Source organism: Podarcis filfolensis (genome assembly GCF_964270895.1).
Source record: "Podarcis filfolensis genome assembly, chromosome: 12".
Taxonomy (NCBI): Eukaryota; Metazoa; Chordata; class Lepidosauria; order Squamata; family Lacertidae; genus Podarcis; species Podarcis filfolensis.
In genome coordinates, this window is record NC_139614.1 from 45,470,373 (window position 1) to 45,490,967 (window position 20,595).

At 41.3% G+C, this 20,595-nt stretch overlaps 1 protein-coding gene and 1 long non-coding RNA gene across 2 annotated transcripts in view; one reads left to right on the top strand and one right to left on the bottom strand.

Moving 5' to 3' along the window:
- Positions 1 to 20,595, top strand: part of PTPRN2 (protein tyrosine phosphatase receptor type N2) — a 601,734-nt gene that overhangs the window by 314,580 nt on the left and 266,559 nt on the right. Inside the window, exon 12 of the mRNA XM_083579333.1 lies at positions 17,907 to 17,971. Coding sequence (XP_083435459.1) covers positions 17,907 to 17,971 — 65 coding nt within the window. The remainder of the gene's footprint in view (positions 1 to 17,906; positions 17,972 to 20,595) is intronic.
- Positions 1,983 to 11,263, bottom strand: LOC310746348. The gene is made up of 4 exons (XR_014540658.1): positions 10,472 to 11,263; positions 7,790 to 7,872; positions 3,743 to 3,805; positions 1,983 to 2,168 (listed from the first exon to the last, which is right to left on the bottom strand). It is a non-coding gene; the product is annotated as an uncharacterized lncRNA (long non-coding RNA).

Genomic DNA, 20,595 nt, shown 5'->3' on the forward strand with positions numbered 1-20,595 from the left:
TCTGACTTTTTCTATATTCATTCATAAAAGGCCTCCACTTATAGTCCTCGATTTGTCTCTGTAAGGCTGGGGCTCCCACTTGTATTACTTTAGGTTCAACAACAACAACTTTCTCCTTCGTCTTCTCCCCAGTTTGTCCTGTCAAAGTAGGTTCCTGTGTCAAATCCTGAACAATTTCTGTATTGATGATCACTTTTTGTCCCAAATTAATCACTTTTTGTCCCAAGTTCTCAAGTTTAGTATTCATAACATCCGTCTTCTTGTGGAGCTGTTCCAATGAATAGCTTATCTTACATAATACAGTCACTAAGGCTCCTTCTGTCAACATTCTTAAAATCCAAGGTCAATCTCTGATTCTCACAGTTCTTATCTTGCAGCTGGAAAAACCCCAGCTCCACTCTTGTAACAGTTTCAAAAGCTCCCTCTAGAGGGAAACAGTCTCCACTTGTATCAATCCTTTCAAACACAATTTAAACTATAAAGTTAGTTTCAATTTTCAGTTACTTTTCCTCCTTTTTAAACGCAGACGGGGACAATGGAAACAATATATTTCTCTTATTTAGCCATCTGTCAACGTACTTTCTGTTCACAGTCAATGCACTCTCCCAAGACGTCAGTCTTACTGGCAGCCCATTTCCAGGTTCAGAGCAGTGGTAATTTGATTTTTCACTCTCACCTGCAGGCTAGCTAGGTCCAAAATTTCCCCCCTCTTCTCCTGCTTCCAAGGGGGGTTTAATAGTTTTAACCGATGGAGATTTAATCCTTTACAAAAGACTTTCCAAGGCTTTAACTTGCAACGTCTTTGCTTCAATCTATTTACAAAAAGGGAAGGCGGACTTCCTGTTTAAAACCTTCCCGTTTCGATGCCAAATTAATAAATTTAAAGATCCAATTTTCCGTTCTACTCATGGGTAGCTGTTTAAAGTCAAATTGTCCACAGGAAAAAGTCAGCGCTCTCCAGCAACAGCGATGCGGCTTCACTCCGTGAAAGAAGCAATCAATTCGAAGCACCGCACCGCTCACCCCACTTCGCTCCGGATCCCCAAATCAGGGTTTCCCCGCGAGTAGGGGAGGCGCAAAAGGTGCCAGCCGAATCCCAGGTTCACAAGCTTCTCCCGCCTGTGATTTCAGCGGGTCTCCGCCTTCGCCGTGGCGGTCAGACCCTGATTTCCACGGAGCAAATTCCTCCCGATCGGAGGAACTCCGCCATTGATGGAGGCGCCAACCCAGAAGTCCATAGAAGAAAAATATTTTAGCTGGATGAAAAGCATATCTGAAATACATTCTTCTCTAGCAATGTTACAGCATGGGATAATAGAGCTCAGCCTCCACAATGTAAAACTCTGTAAAAAGGACTCTGGTGTATCCTCTATGTTTGGACTTACGACAAGGGGAAAAAATAGTTATTTAATTTAGGCGTTAAATTTATATCTCATTCATAATGCACGTACTTAGATAAGGTCACGGACATTTTCTAATACTGCATTTCTGGTTTCATGTAGGAAGTGGGCAGAAAATGGCAGAGGCCCTGTGTCTTTATAATCTCAGAAGGGCCCAGTGTGGGTACAGGATGTGTGTCTCACAGCTCTCTTTAGCGTTTTCTCCGGAGTTCATGGTTCTCGCACTTGTGTCTGACCTCTTTGAAGTTAACAGAGATCTGTGTCTGATCATTTTCTGGCAGCTTCCCAAGGTTTCTTTTTTTAAAAATTCAGAAATACAGTGTGAAAAAGGAACAGAATGCTGTGAGCATGGGAAGTAGCAGAAGGCTATGTGCAATTTCTGTTGCCAGTTTTGGAGCGACCCTATCCAAGAATGCAAAAGCCTCTGTTGCAAGTGTGAATCTATTTTTATTTCATTTTTTAAAAAAAAAATCTCATCAAAGCCTAGTTGTATTGTATGTGTATGTATAAAGTAACCATGTAATCCTATGCATGTGCGCACAGCACATTGAACTCAATGAGATACTCTTTTGTGTATAGCAAGGGTAGGGAACTAGTTACTCTTCTGGACTTCAACTCCCTTCATCCCTGCCCGTTGCCCATGCTGGCCGGAACTGATGGGATTTGGAGTCCATCAGCATCAGGACCTTATGTTGTGGAAAGGAGATATGCCACTGCTGCACCAGTGGAACGGTATCCGCATTTAGTGTGGATTAATGAATGCTCAGCCTAGCGGGGAAGAGGGAAATACACAACCATAAAATATAACAATGGAATAAGGACAATAAAATATCTTAGATTATGAATATCTTCCATCAAGGGCTAAAAATCAAAGCTCTGCCTCTCTTCCAAACCAGCCTCCATTAGCTTGAGGCTGTTTTCCTGGAGAGAGATTAGCATGTCCATTCTCTCCAGTAGCTTAAGACCAAAGACTCATTCCACCCAAGATGGATACCTACAGATTAAACTACCCATAGACTTGTAATGGTATTCTTTTCATATGATTGAAGGTAAACGCCACAAAGATACAGCCCCACTTAATGATTAAATGTGAGGCTCTCTTCTCAACTCTTCCTTAGCTTCCATGGAAATTTCCAGGCCATACATCACAGTATACATACAGACACATTACAGAGTTATTTTCCATTCTGATGTACATTAAACAGTTACACTTAACATGTACTCCTCCTCTGGTCCTGCTGTTGCTACCCGCTATGCTATAGTTTCCCTTAACATGTTGCCCCAATCCAGATTTGAGTTCAGAGGGAGGAGACAAAGAGGTAGGGTGCTGTTTACTCAGGGTGGTAGTGCAGCAAAGGCAGAAGCTGTGTGACATGATCAGCTACTTGTCATACCACAGTACTGGGAAAGCCAGCAATAGAAGCTTGCAGTGCCTGTCCTTGCTCAGCCACTCATTCAGCCAGCAGGTAAGCAGGAGAGGAAGAGAAGGAGGAGAACCAACAGATGGACAGAATAAGTGAGATAGCTTTATTTTTCTCAATGACTTTTTGTTAAGCCTTGGGTGGGTGGGTGGGTGCACAATACCCACGTCTTCTGCATTGTGCTGTCAAATTTTCTAGTTCTGGAGAATTTCTGCCGCTCTGTGTAGGCTGATAAATGTGACAGGGTGTGACTCTGGACAACAAAGCATTGCACACACAGAGACAAGGAAAATGCACGGGTGTGTTGCAGCACTGTGCAATATGTACATGAGTTGTAAGATGTTTAGCACCAGCAGGGGCAGTGCATCCTGCTTCACCACTGGAGGCGAAATGGGAACTGATTCCTGGCTCTGCCTGCCTCCGCCATCTCCGCCGCCAGCAGTGCTGCTGTGCCACCCATTGCTGTCAATTTATGGCAAGAGCTTGCAAGATCTTATGGAGTGTGATCCTGTCCCGACTGCACTGGCTGCCAATTAGTTTCCTCACCTAAATCAAAGTGCTGGTTTTGACCTATAGAGCCTTAAATGGCTCAGGATTGCAATACCTCAAGGACCGCCTCTCCCCAGCGATCATAATCTGAGGCCCTTCTTACTTGCCTGGAACCTTCATTTCACACCTTTAGGAGCCAGGGGGGCACAGGAGTGTTTAAGGAAAAGAGAGGAAGGGGAACATGTGTTTTGTTGTTGTTGTTGTTTTGCACAGCCAAAAGCCCTTGTGCTAGCAGATCTATTTAGCTGGCTACCTTAGGGATTTTTCTTCTGCAGGCACCTGGTGCATTGAGGAGGAAGGGGCTTCTAATGAATATTTGGCTCCTGGGTCTCTCAGAGCCTTAAAAGGAGTCTGAGAAGCACTACTACCTACCTTGACTTCTCTGCTTTAAATTTTCATCATCTCTAGACTTCCTTCACACTGTTTGCAGACAATCTATACAGAAAAATACAGTTGAATCGGAAACTGAACCACTGAATAGTTCATGTTACTACCTCACTCAGTAAAAGTGTGTGTACTGCAAATCAACAAAAAACAGCAGAAGGGGAATTCCAATTAGTTTATATTTCTGATGAAATATTAATAAAACCTCACTGTGGTCTTAATTGCTATAATTTAATACAGTGCATGGCATAAATATTTTAGAAATGTGGCAAGAGAACATTAAGATGGGGGTCAAGGGATAATAGTATACATCCTCTCTGGTTGGTTAAAAAAAATGCACACTTCGTACATGATTGATATTTGTAGTGCTGATCCACAGAGTCATTACCATACTGTGGTAAGAAAACTATATGTTTGGATGTATAATGTAGATATGAGTATGGGAATAAATACATGCAAACGCTGAAGGATACAGAGATTTGCGGCGCCTTAAAGACTAATTAATCTGTTTACAACTTGAAGCTTTCTAAGCCAAGAGGCTCCTTCATCAAATGCAAGCCTGTGAGTGATTGGGAGCTGAACTTGTCTGGATTTTTGTCTCCTGTGTTGCGCTGTTCTTGTACATTCTCTTTAATGTTGAACTTTTGTGCGCTTTTCCAGGCAAGGAGATCTGCACACGGAAGCAGCGTCCCCACATGCCGTGGTTGTAAAACTGAAGGCATATCCAAGTAGGGATGTCGTATATCAGTGCTGCATTACTTTCAGTGGAGTACACATTCAAAAGTTCTTCCTCAGTCACATTCTCATGCATAAATACAGTCATGTGTAAATACTGTACAGAGTTGTTGTTGTTGTTGTTGTTTTACATACTTCCACAGCTGGATTGGAGTATTAGTGATCTTTTTTCAAAATGAATTGCTACCTGCTTTGAGAAATATGGTTGCAAAGCAGGCTTTAAGTCCTTAAATACATTTATAACTGGAAAGGCATGTTCAGTTTTCCATGTGTTGCTGACAGGAGCGAGCCGGCAGTAAATCACACTGAGCAAGATGCAGTTAACCCTTTAATAGCAAAAACAGGATTTGCACAGGATTGTCAGGCCGAAGTCAGACTCCGCGCCCTTCATGCCTCTCCTGGTTTAGGGACAGGGGGTGCCACAACAATGCTGTTGAACAGCATGAGAGAGGTGGGGGCACACCAAATTTTAGCATCACACAGGACACCCCTGAAATTTGAGAGCCCAAAGTCCGCCTACGCTGAGTCTGATCAACAATGTTCACATGGACTCCACTGAACGCATTGGAGGGAATCTTCTGATGTGAATGTGAGCATAGATTCTAAACTGGCACATCCGAAATGGCAAGGTATGATTGTGCTTTCCCTCTAAACTAGGATTGCAAATTGATTCAAACCATGGGTTGAAAAATTGTTTTGGAGGCCAGCCAGCACAAACCATAACTTGCTGGTCATCGAGCCAGGAAGTAACTAATTTAAGTGGAATGCTCAAGGTGGGAGAGAGAGGATAGAAGCTTGGGGTATATTTATTTATTTACTGATAAAGTTGTATACCAATATTCAACTGTAGCTCTCGGGGCAGTTCACAACATAAAATACAATATAAAAACACAAAATTCATGAAAAAAGCAAGAAAAAACCCCCCACAAACCTATAAACCTCCCTGTGGTTTGGCATTATGTGGAAATGGAATGAACAATAGCCTTTCCCCTTGGTGTCTCTCTTCCATAGCTCTTATTCCTTATCTCTGTGTATAAATATTTACAGAAAATAATTGGTTTCATTTAGAAAACTTTTGTGTTTGCAGTATGTTCTGATTTGGAAGGGAAGTTAGGGCTGCTTCTCATTTGAATGCGCAACAAAATCCACACGTGGTGGCTTTTCGGTTACAGGGCAACAATCATATAGCTGAAGGTTACACCAATAAACAGCGATTGAAGTTAATTCGAAACAGGAGGGGGAGCTCTTGCCACACCAGCTTGAGAACAGGGAGGAGGGGGAATTCTCCAAATGCTTTAAGTGGAAGGAAGGGAATTGTCCTAAAGGCTACAACCATCTTCCACTATTGGTTACTAAAGCTAGTATGGTATTGGTACATGGGTGCTGATTCCACAATGTCAGCTCCTGCATTCCTGCTGTCCACTGGTTACAGATGAATCTTTCCCTGATTTAAAGCTTAATTCAAAGCTCTCTGGAATCAGTGGAATGAAATAGGGCCTTCCTTCTGTGGTCTAACCGTCAAAAAACAAATGAGGCTGGAGGTGGCTTTGCAAACAAATGTATAGCGAAAGCAATATTGCAGAAGAAGAAGAAATGTGTGTGTGTGTGTGTGTGTGTGTGTGTGTGTGTAAAATACAAGACGTTTACACTGAATTTTTCATTGCCTGCTGATTTGAAGTAAATCCTTTTGACTTCAGCAAAATAGCCTCTTTATTAAGTCTTTATTAAGATGAGACTGTGGGAAGGAGGGGAATATAGTCAGGTGTTTGGAGAAACAGTGAGCATGTTACTACAACTCATCTTCATTTTCATCCAAAAGCTTTATGGCAGATCTTGTTACTAGGGGCATCTTTGGCAATAAATATTTCTGTTCTCACAGTAAATAGATTTTGCAAGTGGGTGACCTTGTGCATTAAATGTGTAACTCATGATTTAGTAAACCAGTCAGTTGAAATATTGCAAATGTTTCTCCAACTCTGGCTGATTCTGGTTGTGCCAAGAGGCTGCCTGCAGATGAACAACAAACAATAGGCTAGGTTATTACTAAAATGGACCAGAAAGTGAGGCTTTATTTGATGTGGAACAGATCAACAGCTAAATACAATATTGAATCAGATGTGGCCTTTTTTCTTTTTTGCTGGGTAGAGAGGTGTTCATTAAAATTTGTTATTTTTCAAAGAAGGTGCGGTGCATTTTTAAATGCATGCTGTTGCCCAGATCAGCCCTTTAGTTGTTGGACTGCAACCCTGACCACTGGCCATTGCATTCTGGCAGTGGTCGATGAGCATGGAGTCCAACAACATCTGAAGAAAGCACCAGGTTGTGGAAGGCTGGTCTAGATGTATAACTGACCTCTCCAAAGTAGAAATATATCTATGTATAATAGTAAGCCAAAAGGCATATTCCAGTCTTATTGCGAAGGTGCTGATTGAACAGCCTTTGAACAGAACAATTTTGCATCTGAAATATCATCAGCTGGGTTTTTAGAACACAACAAAACCACTTCCAGCCTTGAATAAGTCTCTTCTGGGTCTTCCAGTTTTCTTCCTCTGCTTCTGGTCTTTGTGGCAATTCAATACAATTTATATATTTTAAATAGTGCATTAGTAATTATTTTAACTGAGCATTTACAGGGATGTTTTGGGCTATTTTCGTGGGGTGGGATATGTAAGACTCGCCTTTTATCTGTATTATGTGTTTTTAGACTTTTATTGGTTGTGTTTGTTTTCATTAGCTTTAATGTAAGTTAAAGCTTTTGGCCACTTTTGCGATGAAAGGTACTAACAAATATAATCAATAAAGCTGTATTTTTCAGCAGGTTTCTTCTACCCCCTGTAAAATTGTATTTTACAGATCCAGGCCTCTACTAGAGGAATGCAGGATGTTAAACATAGAAATGCAGTCTAACCCGAACTGTTTTTGCAGGCAGAAGAGGTCATTCCACTCCCATTCACCTTTTGTATTTTCGTTCAGACTTGAACAATCCAAGTACATACCATTTCATCCCCCTAAAGTAAGCAGCTCCGGATTGGAAAACCAGCTGTGAAATCGATGCAAACTACCTCGAAGGATGTGGTTCTGTAGATAAAAGTGAGTTTCCTAACTCCATTCTTCGGCCACATGTCCTTTGCAGTCCATTCTGTGTGACTAAGGAGTGTGCACTGCTTTCTCTCAGACGCTGCAGCCTTGGGGGGGGGGGTTCTGGCGCTGGTGGGGGCTGGAGCAGCTAAAGAACGCCATTGCTTCCGCCACCCTCCCCAAAGCAGCCTCAAATCCTTTTCAGCCACCAGCAATACTTACAATGCCTGTACTTCATCCTCTGTGGTAGTCTGACCCATCAGGCAAGCATTACGGGACTGCTACTCCACAGCAGGTAGAAGGGCCTACACAGAAGAGAATTGCACAAAGGAGGCTCTTGCTGTAACAGGTTTTAGCAGTATTTTGCTGTGTTATTTATAGCTGTCATGGGTGAACTCCAACTCTGATATCTGTTGGAACTCAAATGCTATCAAGAATGTAAGGTCCAACAAATTCCTCCATTGCCTCACTGACAATTTCATTTCCCAGAAGCTTGAAGAAGCAACAAGGGGATCATTTCTCTTGGACCCAGTTCCTCACCAACAGGGAGGAACTGGTCAATAAAGTGAAAGAACTGGGAACCTTGGGAAGAAATGATGAGGTACTCTTAGGTTTCATTATACACAGGAAAGGGAAAGTGGAGTGCAGATGGACATGCACTCTGGAATTTAAGAAGGTTGGTTTCAAAAGCAGGGAAATACTGTGAATGTTGTGTATCTTTATTTCAGTAAGGCTTTTGATAAAGTCCCTCATAATATTCTTCTGGAGAAGCTGATAAAATGTGGGCTAGATGAAATAGCTGTTAGGTGGATTTGTAGCTGGCTGACTGCCTTAGTTAGACCTGGAGTACTGGGTCCACTTCTGGGCATTACAGTTGAAGAATGACATTGACAAGCTGGAACATGTGCCTCTAGTAGAGGGTGACCAAGATGATCAAGGGTCTGGAAACCAAGCCACATGAGGAACAATTGAGGGAGCTGGGTGTGTTTAGCCTGGATAAGAGGAGACTGAGAGGAGATATCCTAGCCATCTTCAGATATCAAAAGGACTGTCACATGGAAGCTTGTTTTGTCCTGCTCTGGAGGGTGGGACCCAAACCAATGACTTCAAGTTATGAGGAATGAAATTCTGACTAAACATCAGGAAGAACTTTCTGACAGTAAGAGCTGTTCGACAGTGGAACAGGCTCCCTCAGAAGGTGGTGGACTCTCCCTCATTGGAGGTTTTTAAGCAGAGGTTGGATGGCCACCTGCCACAGATGCTTTAGTTGAGATACCTGCATAGCAGGGGGTTGGACTAGATGACCCTTACGGTCCCTTCCAACTCTACAATTCTGTGATTCTATGATAGCTTATTAACTAGCTAAACCTAATATAAATGGGATTTCTTTAATCAGTGGTAGTTGTAAGTGAAGTAAAATGCTGATGTGAAACTAGTGATACAAATCTTTTATTATCTACTTGTAGCCTTCACAGTGCTTGTCATGTCTCCAGAAGAGCTAAATTACAAGCTCCACTGAGATCAGCAAAAGAAGCCTTAATTCTGCCTTTCCTGTGTCAGTTTTACTGGATGTAGTGGCCTTTATGGGACCAGTACAGTGAAAATTGCTGTAAACAAAAACCCCATTTTAAATTACTCAAGGCGTCAAGATACAGATGGGGGGTGGGGAAATACTTCCAATAGACTGGAGGGTGAGACGTTGCTATGAAAAATTATATTAATGCAAAAGAGATTGAAACAATATCTAATTAAAATCACTTGAAAAATGACTTGAAAATTGGATTTGACATAACATTTACAAGGCTGTCACTATTATTACTGTGCAGCTTAGCCTTTTTGTGCCACCGTTTTCATTGCAGGTTTGCCAGAGATTAGAAAAGAGACAAGTGAGCGATAAAGGTCTTGCATATTTCCCTGCGTTTGAATGGAAAAGGAGGGGCAAAGATAGCTTTTCTCTGCAACCTTTTGGCCTCGTCTTTGACAAATAATCCCTTTGGATATGGAAAAAGGAAGCATTTCAGTGTTGCGCCTGACCATTTAAGTCAGCTGCATTGTCACTTCAATGTCTGTAACATATAGCTCGTTGGCGGTGGTTTTTAAATTATTAATCTCTCTAGTATAGCGTTGAAATTGGAAATAAAGCAAAGACCAAATGTGCTATGCCCAAAAGGAACAGGATGGCAGAGGGAAACAATGTCACATTACGAGAAATCTAATCATTTATACTGACTGCAACTATGACCATTTGCTAGAGAGTTAATAGGACCAGCCATAAGCACTGCCTGGTCCAGGTATTGTCTATGTCCCCATCACCCTGAACTTCGTCTGCTTTCTACACTACTACAAATCTTCCTAACTTTACTCTTCTTGTGCCAGCTTCCTGCTTCTCAGCCTTTTTTTCCACCCCAAACACTGGCTGGAGCAATTTTACAAATGCTTTAAACCTGGGATGTGGAACTTGGGGCCCTCAAGATGTTTGGGAGGTACAAATGGGATAAAATCCATTGGTACTACACTCCTATAAAAAGGTAAAGGTACCCCTGCCCGTACGGGCCAGTCTTGACAGACTCTAGGGTTGTGCGCTCATCTCACTCTAGAGGCTGGGAGCCAGCGCTGTCCACAGTCACTTCCGGGTCACGTGGCCAGTGTGACAAGCTGCATCTGGCGAGCCAACGCAGCACACGGAACGCCGTTTACCTTCCCGCTGGTAAGCGGTCCCTATTTATCTACTTGCACCCAGGGGTGCTTTTGAACTGCTAGGTTGGCAGGCGCTGGGACCGAACGACGGGAGCGCACCCCGCCGCGGGGATTTGAACCGCCGATCATGCGATCGGCAAGTCCTAGGCGCTGAGGTTTTACCCACAGCGCCACCCGCGTCCCTACACTACACTCCTATGGTGGTACCTATTTCTCTAGGGCAGGGACTGCCAGCCTTTTTGGTCAGTAGGAACATTAGGAAGTCCGAGGAAGTCCTGTGGGTGCCAGTCATAAAATGGCTGCCGTAGGGGGTGTGGCATAATACAAAATGGCTGCCAAGAGGAAAAACCAAGACTAGACCACAAAATGGTTCTTGCACGCTGCCCCTTCTTGCTCCACCACACTTGCTCACAAAAAGAGAAGCTTTTTGTCCCTTTCCCATGCGAGGTGGAGTTGGCGTCCAATCTTGGCATCCAGTGAAATGTCAGAGTGTTTGGGGGAGGCAGGTTTAATGTAGGAGAGCCTGAGCAAACTGAGGCTGAGTAACTGAGCAGGAGAGCAAACACTCTCTCATGTATTGTGCATTTTTGAGGGGATATTTACTGAGCTTTTTTGCGGGCACCAAACTGATGACCCCTGCTTGAGAAGAAGCCAATCAAACCAATGTGTTGTTGTTGTATTTTTGCTTTTAATTACCTGTCTCTGAATGACTGTGTTTTATCCTTTCGCCTTACCTAAACAGACCTACTGGTTTGTATTAAAAATTAGCAAGGCAAATGGATATTAGCTAAATTACATTTACCACCCAGTGTGGTGAGGCATGAAAACTTATTTGATGTTTGTGAAGCAGTTTCATATCTTCACACGAGAGGAAGAAGTGGACTATACAAATGCCAACTATTTATTCCAAAGGAGCAAATATACCTAACATTTCAACTTCTCCTGCAAGGTAAACGCCCAAAGGATGCTGAAATGTCAGTGGTTTCTTTCTCTCATTTCAAAACCTATTTTTCACTTTTATAGTGAAGAGTGTGAATTCAGACATAGGCTAAAGCAAACAAGTAAGTCAGCAGTGCTTAAACTGAATTGTTTTGACAGATTAAGAGGTCTGGCAGAAAGCTCCTCTTTGGCATCGTGACCCAGAATGCTTAGTACCCAAAAGTTGCCTAATGATGCATCGCTTGATGTGGTTACCAAACATTAAGCCGTCTCCTCCTTTCATAAAATGGCAGTACAGCTGAAAGGGCTGTAACGGTCATCTATCCCAACCCAACGGAAGGCTCGTCTTTGGCAGTGAAACAGAAATAAAGGCATTCTTAACCTACGAGAGCCAGTCTGCTAATGGCATTTGCATTAGCCACTGAAGAATGTCTCAGCCCTCTCTCTCCTCTCTCTCTCTCTCTCTCTCTCTCTCTCTCTCTCTCTCTCTTTATGCAGTCTCATTGAAGTCTGCTGCATATTCTGATGTAGTTTAAAGATTTCGGCTGTTTTTTCTCGTGAAATGGTTTCTCTCCACCCGTCTCCCACACGCCACTGAAATAAATTACGTTGTTCAGAAAGTGCCTCATCTCTCCTTTAGTCAGATCCAAGGCCCTGTGCTGTGTCAACCTCTACCTCTCTGAACACTCAGTAACCCTCCAGTCGTGCCGCTTAATAGAGCAAAGCCATTAAGTTGTCCCCATTGTAATTTAGATCACAGAAGAAACTTCTACATATTCTTCCAGGTTAAAATAACTGGTATAAAGCGAGCAGGCGATATTATTCCACTGTAGCTACGTGCTTAATTATATGGAATTGTCAAGTGCAAAGAATTATTCTGATAAATTAAAATACTAATTAAATAGACTATTGCCGAATTTTGAGAACATTATAGGGTTCCACTTCTTCAGGTGATTTGCATATCCTTCATCTACCGAATTTAATTTTAATGGACTTCTTTTTGTGTGTTCAGAAACCCTTTTGTCTCATGGGGAGATTTTTTTAAAAAGAAATTCATATGTTGTTCATTGCCTTTCCTTAAAATAGCAGCTCACTTTTTTGTACTTTTTTTTTTCATCTTCCCTTGCAATGTGTGCTATCTTCATTATATTTTAAATAGTTGAAGGAAATGTTATAGTACAGGTGTATTTCTACGGTTCTGTTTTTGTTTGTTTTCTTTTTTTAACCATGAATTCTGTAAGTAATTGTTTCCCAATATGTCTTTGACATTTGAGCAGAGAGCAAAATTTCAGCTCACAAATCTGCACACAGCTGTTTTCATACCATATCATCCTTTTTTAAAAAAAAAAAGCCTGATGAACACACTTCTATGCATATTTCTTCAGATGTTCTACTATGTCCAGTGTGACTTAATATCTTAGCAAATGTGTTGAGGACTGCAGCCTTAACTGAATACTGTCCATTTTTTCTCCTCACATTTATCAATACAAATCAGGATTGCCACACCAAAACTTAATGCATGTTGTGAAAATTGTGCACATGCTTTTAACATGCCATAGATCGTTTAAAGACTTTTAGAAGGGTGTGGTTTTCATTTTTCCACAAGATATGTTTATGAAAAATTTGGTTGCGTTCTGCTTTTTACCTTGGATTTTCGATCCGAATGAATAAATCTGTAGTTTTTGACATCTCACAGGTACCAACACAGATTTGCATAATATCTCCATACTGTGAAATGATTGGTAAAGCCCACCCCCTGATCTCTTTCGCAACACTTTTTATTTCTTACAGGAAGGGGATAAAATTCCCCAAGGTAATCTATAGTGTCACTACCAGCAACATTAAACCCTTCATTTTGGGGACTGCAGACAGAGCTTTGAGTAATAAAGTTAAATCCGGCACACTACACTTTGTTTTGATAATGCCAAGGTAATCTTGATTTGAACACCTCCTAAAAGGTGTAACAGGTGTCATTTATCTTCACTTCTGCCTTACAAGGACTTCAAACCATCAATTCATAATAATGAAGGAACACGAATTGCCATTATTACTTCCATCAATATGAGCCGGGTCTAGACACATCAGAAAAGCGTTTCAGTTTAAAGCATTGTAAATTTAAACAGGGAAAACAGGCAGAGAAAGATGGGACTCCACATCGCCATCTGGTGGCACAATGTTCTATCGCATATACAACACATATAAATCGCTTTTTCGTTACCAGTCTATCCGAGTCCATAGTCTCGCTGCAGCAAGCCCAGACTAGATGTACTTCTAGTTTATTGGGTAGAAAAGGGAAACAGGAGGCATGAACTAATACAGAACAAGGGACTTAAAGGAACATCGGATCTGGGTCCTGGATGTTTGGGACCGTTTATTGTCAAGGTATGAAAAAGTATGGAAACTACTGCTATATTTCAGTTAGTGAAATGCAGTATAAAGGCTAGAATATTGGGTTTGGACATGAGAAATATCCGTTTAGCTGTGAAGCTCACTCAAAGATGTTCAAAGAAGGATGACCCAGGAATAGGGCAAGTCAGTATCTCTGATTATGACTTTCCTCACAGGGCTCATGTGAATTAAGTTATTGAGATTACTTCACATTAACTGCTCTGAGAGTAAAATATAAACGGAAGGAAGGATAACAACAGGAAGATTTAAAGAAGGAACTATTGGAAACTCAAGGCAGTAGAAACATAAGATGATTGGAACCCCACTGAACTTGAAGCATGGGAAGCCCCAACAAAAATTTATAATTTGGCAGAATATTTGGACTATATGATATGTATTTGTATAATTTGGAATACTTAATGTGATTTGATTGGATTGTTAAAATGGAAAATTTAATAAAAATTATTTTAAAAAAGAGAGTAAAATATAAACGGTGCTTGAGGAAGCTTGAATATCTGGAGTTATTAATATGTTGTTCTAATATGTAATTGATTACTAATTTGGCAACTGGAGACTCGTGTGAACTCACTCATGTCGTTCTGTGGATAATATCTTCTCAGTGTCCATTTTCTCTTTGTACGATCCCCAGTTTACACATGGACCTATTCCAACTTTTACTCAGTACTCAGACACACTATTGACACATACCAATAGCACACATCTCCATAGTCAGCGTTCATATATTGATTTAGCAAATGACCAGTAGTTTGATGAGCACAGCAGAGGAGCAATGTTTTCCCACACCCTCATCTGCCTCTCGGCCTTGTATTGTAAAATACTGAACACTAGGCATGTTCATAAACATTCAATAACCTGTCAGCCCTGGCATCAGTGACCAGGAAAGTTCCATGCAGAAGTCAGAGCTCTTACAACAGTTGTCATGGGAGTGTCAAGCACCACAGCCTGTGATTATGTTAGGTTTTCTTCTTTTGTCAGGTTTATCTGATTTGAGGGGTAAATTGGCAGGAAAACACCTCAATATTGTGTGTTTTCTTTATGGCCATGGTGAAAGGCCTAAAATTTTGTCCAAGGCTTGCTTTGTCTGATAGGAACTATGTATAAATAGATACATAGTATTGGCAGATAACTTCCATTTTCTTACAAATTTGTATAATATCTGTGAAACAGAGCGTATTCAGGTTGCAGTATTTTGCTGACGTATATATAACATATTGGAGTCAACGTTCACTTTACACATCAAACTTGAAATCAGTGGGATTTGAGTGTGCCTTCTTTTTAATTATTCCAGTATGTAAAGAAACGACGTAAGTTGTTTAGTACATGTACCAAACCAATGTGATCACTGATGTAGATGAAAATGCATTTATATATACTGCAAGAAATACGTAGGCGTTTACACATTGAAATCATTATTCTCTCAACAAGGCTTGCATCTTAATCCCCATCTCAGCATTGATTCTGAGCAGCTAGGGAGAGTTGAGTCACGTCTTTGCCTCAGTTTGCCCTTCTCTTTGTACAAAGGGGATTTAATAATATTTACTTAGCTATCTCTCTGGGGAATTGTAAGGATAAATAAATGGACTGATGTTAGTTGAGTCTTTGAATGCGTGAAGCACTATATAAATAACTAAATAGCAATACTGAATTGAATTATCTATCAATCTACACTTCTAGGCTGCAGTCCAGGAAAGCTCTTGAGCATGCTTGAAAGCAAAAAGAGGAAAACATTTTTGAAGCACTAGAAATGAGTGCAAGAACTAGAATGCAAGGGGAGTGTTCAAAAGTTTATGGGATTAAGAAGACTGGTAGAAATGGGCAAAGAGCTGAATGTTCATGGCAAATTCCATATATTTAGACACTGAGGCCACCCCCACCCCCAGAAAGAAATGAACAAGATTGTCAACTGAATAAAGTTCAGTCCTTAGGCACGGAGACCTCCATGTGATTTGTTGCAAGAATGTGGGGCTGACAGTAGTCTTCTGACCTAAACAAATTTCAATGAGGGTATGATTGAATGAACAAGTACCTCCACATGAGGTGGGGCATATACAGTGGTACCTTGGTTTATGAACTTAATCCATTCCAGAAGTCCGTTCTTAAACCAAAGGATCCTTAAACTAAGGCATTCTTTCTCTTAGCAGCGGGGGACTCAATTTACAAATGGAACACACTCAACAGGAAGCGAAACATGTTCTTATTCCAAGGCAAAGTTCACAAACCAAAACACCTACTTCTGGGTATGCAGCGTTCTTAATTCAAGTTGTTCATAAACTAAGCTGTTCTTAAACCAAGGTACCACTGTACATGCTTGCTTTCTTTCTTTCTTTCTTTCTTTCTTTCTTTCTTTACTTTCTTATATTAAAATGTATATCCCACATATACAAAATAACAAAATAACCACCTAAGGTAGCTTACATTACATTAGGGTAAAGCAATATAACTGTTGGGTTTTAGCATTGTAATTTGGTTAAAAGAATAAATACTAGAAATGGAGAATTCCCTAGATGAGGTTTAGGGCAAGTACTCTTTGGTGAGAGAGCCTCAGCAGAGATTTTAAAATCACAGCACATGTAGTAAAGTAAAGTGTGGAAATACAGGTTGTTAGACCTTTACAATATCCCTTTCTAAGTCACTTTTAAAACTCTCCACTTATCTTAGTATGGAAAGAGACCATATGTTTGGTAAATTTACTGACAAACTCTTCAGACGTCAGATTTATGTGCTTTTCCATACAGCAGATAGACAACACAGGCAGCAAAACCTAGCTTAGTTGTGGTAAATGTTTCTAAATTATTTCTATGGAATGACAAAGATGGCTTGCTAAAGCCATTCATTGTAAGCTTGGAGCATCCAGCTTAGATGTCTTTACTGGTTGAGTTCACAGTGGAAAGGGAGAGAACAAAGAGTTTGGTAACCCTTCCAAGGTGACAGTAAGTGACCCAGCTAAGCCTGGCAGGACAGCTTATTCTATGGTCTTAACCCCTTCATGAATTAAGTAGAGTTAAGCATGTTGATTATATGAGGCTAGATATATCCCACAATAACAAAGTAAAATAAAATATGATCAAGGATGAACCAGCAATGACAGAAACTTAGAATCCTGCCTGCAGTCAGGAGGGGCGAGACTGGTGTACACAGTTTGTCCTCTCTTTTGAATGCTGGAATAGAGCATTAGACAGGATTACAATCCAATGAAGTAACTAAGTTTTGAAAGGCTGTGGCCAGGTCTAACTTCTCTAAGAATGGATGCCATTGATGAACCATACAGAGCTGGCCATTGCCATCACCTCTTGACCCAAGAGCAACACTACTTTCAGGAATGCCTTTCAAGTGTGAGACTTGTTACTTTAGGAAGAGTGCAATTCAGAGCAGAGCAGGCTGGACACTTCATCTAGACTCACCAGAACCCCTGAACAGCAGTATGATTGACCCTGGTGTATAAAATCAGCAGCTTTATCTGATATCTACCAGATATACAAGAACACCAGCAGACCCATGTGGTCCAGCAACTGATTGCATGAGGACCGAAGTCTCAGGAGGACACCATATCTTTAAAGTACATTTAGCACACATTTTAAAACATATGGCTTCCCCCCAAAAAAACCTCCTAGGAGCTGTAGAACTACTCCCTTGCAGAACTACAGTTCACAGCACCCTTTACCAACTACAGTACCAATAATTTTGAGGAGAAGACATGTGCTTTAAATTTATGGTGTTGATGTGACCCAGTAAGTGGATGGACTCTGATATTAGCTGCAAAGCCCTGTGGGTCATGGTGGGGGTGCCTTCTTGGTAATGGCTCCCTGGCTGAAGAACATCCTCTGCCAAGTGTTTTGGCTGTCCATCTTTCGGACCCAGCAGAAAACATTTGTCTGCCTCTATGACTTTTGAGTGCTAATATCTATATATAGAACTGTATGTGGAAATTCTATGATTTTGGTTTATATATTGTTATCAGACCTGAGGTGATCTGATGGACAGGATATGAACCCTATTAATTAGTTGAAAACTCTGTTTCTTGGTTTATGTAATCCTATGTGACAATTAGAGCCAGTTGGTCTAAGAACTTGAGTCCAGGTTCAAATGTTTAGCTATGGTTTAAATGATTAGCTGAGAGCACATTTTGATTCCTCAACCCATCCCTGTAAAACTGAAATAATCCAACTGACAGGGATTCTGTGTGGATGAATGTGGGAAAACATTTGGCATCTCAGCAGTGATGAAAGTGTATGATGCAAAACCCTTTCATTCTCAACTTTCCTTTAACTCTGCTGTTCTTTAATTTTCCTAACAGCTGACAACAAAGACAAGCTTGAAAAAGCAACAGGACTGAAAATTTTGCAGATTGGCATGGGGGAGGTAGGTGACTGCAGTACATGTCATTATCTAAAATGCTTGATTTGTTATTTTATAAGATCCTAGATCTTGCGGATGTTCGTATGTGAACTGTGTTAATCATCCTAAGGGCTTTTAAAAATTCTGATTATTAGACTGTTGTATCTGTCATAATACAATATCACATTCCACCTACCACATGAGTAAATCTTTGTGGCCTTTAAGAAATAGATTTCCTAGCTTTGTAGTATGTCAGGAGCAAACTCCCCTAGGACGAACAAAGCAATTGATGTGTCTGATTATTCCCACCTGGTTTCACTCAAGTTCTGTTTCATCTCAAGATCCGCAGGGACCTAAATTTGATGTATTTGTCCTTCCAATATGTAGATGAGCCTGCTTGTGAACTGCTATTTTTTTAAGTATAAATATAACACATTTCTAAGTCATTATACTCACATCACTAGGCAAAAAATAAATAAATCAGAACACAACCCTGTACTGATAGCTCATCATTTATTAATGAAGATTTTCCAGAACTTTCCATGAATTACACCAGATTGTAAATTCTGGTGTTATTTTTACAAAGAAGTAGCAAGCCACTTTTAGCATTTCTGCAGAAGTTTATTCCCCTCCAAGAGATAGGTGAATCCCCACTGTTCCTCTTACACTGTTCAGGTGTCCCATGTAATATTTTTACTTCTAAATGACTCGATAGCATGCACACTTACGTTGTCTAGGTTACGGAAGACCTGTCCTCAGATCGCAATAGAATAGCAACCTTTATTTCAATTGCAATGCAACCTAGAACATGACTTGCCTGAAAACCAAGCAGTGTGTGTGTGAGAGAGGGGGAGTGGCAGAGAAATTCAACAGGGACAGGAAGTGGACCCATCAATTGTATCCTTGCATATGTAAGAGATAAAGTGTTCTTGATAGTCAGGAATTCATTGTGATAGGTGGATCAAGAGCTCCAGATAATCAGCTGGGTTTGCAAGGATGTCTGAAAGCATCTGTGGCATATTGGAGGCTCTGACTGCCCAAAGGAAAGCCACCACAACCCTACATGCTTTCCAACTATTCCACATCCAGAGTTTCTTGTATTGCAGTGAAACAACAAGCAGCCACATCTGGGAGCTTTGAAGTGCTATCCTGCGCATGCTTACTAAGGGCCAAACTGTATGTGATGCTCAAAAATCACTTGCAGTTGTGGCGAATAGCAGATAAAGGGGACTGGCCAGGTTTAGGACTATCACATGCATGGGAGACGGCCCTCTGTTCCCTTCACTGTTGATCCTGACAAAAGCATAAGCCGCTATTTGAAATTATTGGTTCCAAAGATCAGGGTCCCAGTGGCAATGGCTGCCATTTAAAGTGGGAGAAACATGCAAACAGCTTCCAGTGAGGATTGCCTCTAAAAAGCACATCTTGTTTGGTTAAATGAGACTTAATCCCAAGCAAGGTTTAAAGGGAGTTTTTACAGAATCAGGGATACAGAGTTCTTGCTGCATTTTTTTCTTTGCAAGGTGGACGTTCTTGGGGAGAATGCAGCTGGTAAACAAACAGTGGGCAGAGATGCAGTCTCTATACATTGCGTGTCGAGGCCCCCAAGCCACCCCTCAAAATAATTCACAATTCACACATAATTTTTGTTTAAGGTTTTTGGCATAATTTTGGCCACAACTTTATTAAAATACATAATCTGTGAGTGGTTGCTTAGGCATTGGTTAAGACTATCTTTCCCCCCGCCTGGGACAGAACTGACTTTCCGAACTCCCTCGGAAGCCAGTGAAGGGAAAACAATATTGGGGATCAGTTGAGCTGAGCGACAGTCCCTCACCGTTCACCCAACTTGCTCCCCAGGGCTTGCTGGCCCTGGTCCCATTTCAGGGATTGGACGAAATCGTGGCAAGCCCCTGGATTCCTTTAACGGAATTCCCTTCCACACCACCATTGGAGGGGCAGGCCCAGCCTATCCTTACCCCTCCTCCACCAATTTTTATAACCAATGCCTAGCTGCAACCTTACAAGTTGTAACGAATTGCTAAGTAGTAGGCAAAAACCAAATGGCACCACCCAATCAGCCAAATGGACAAAATTCCTACTAGGCCCTGCCCCAACGGCAGACGCCCCATGACAGGCATAGCAAGGTCAACCGGAACTCAGGGCGGGTGGGTGGGTGATCCGATGCACTCAGCGAAAGAGAAAGCAAAAGCAAAAGCTGAGTGCCCAAATATTTAAAGCCTTTGGTCCCACCCACCACATTGCAACATGCAATTTGCCCCAGCAACCCGGCCATCCAATTGTTGCCCCAGGCCAGCTCACTTTTACCTGCCTGGCAACAGAGGGTTGGCTTGGCAGACCCTACCGCAACACATGCTCTTATTTCAGGGAGAACATGCTCTGTAGTGGGGAGGAAAGACAGGGGTTTGTTCCTCTTTTAATTAGATAATCTGTTTTCTGCTGGATTTAACTAGTGTATTTTTTACTTATCAGCATATTTCAATGTTTTATGTAAACCACTTCGATTTCCTTTAAGAAGCGGGATGTACATAAAATAAACAAGCAAATGCATGAACATCAAAGTCTGTGATTACTTGTGCTACATCTTGTACATATATGTTTAACACGTGCACCAAACTTACACATGT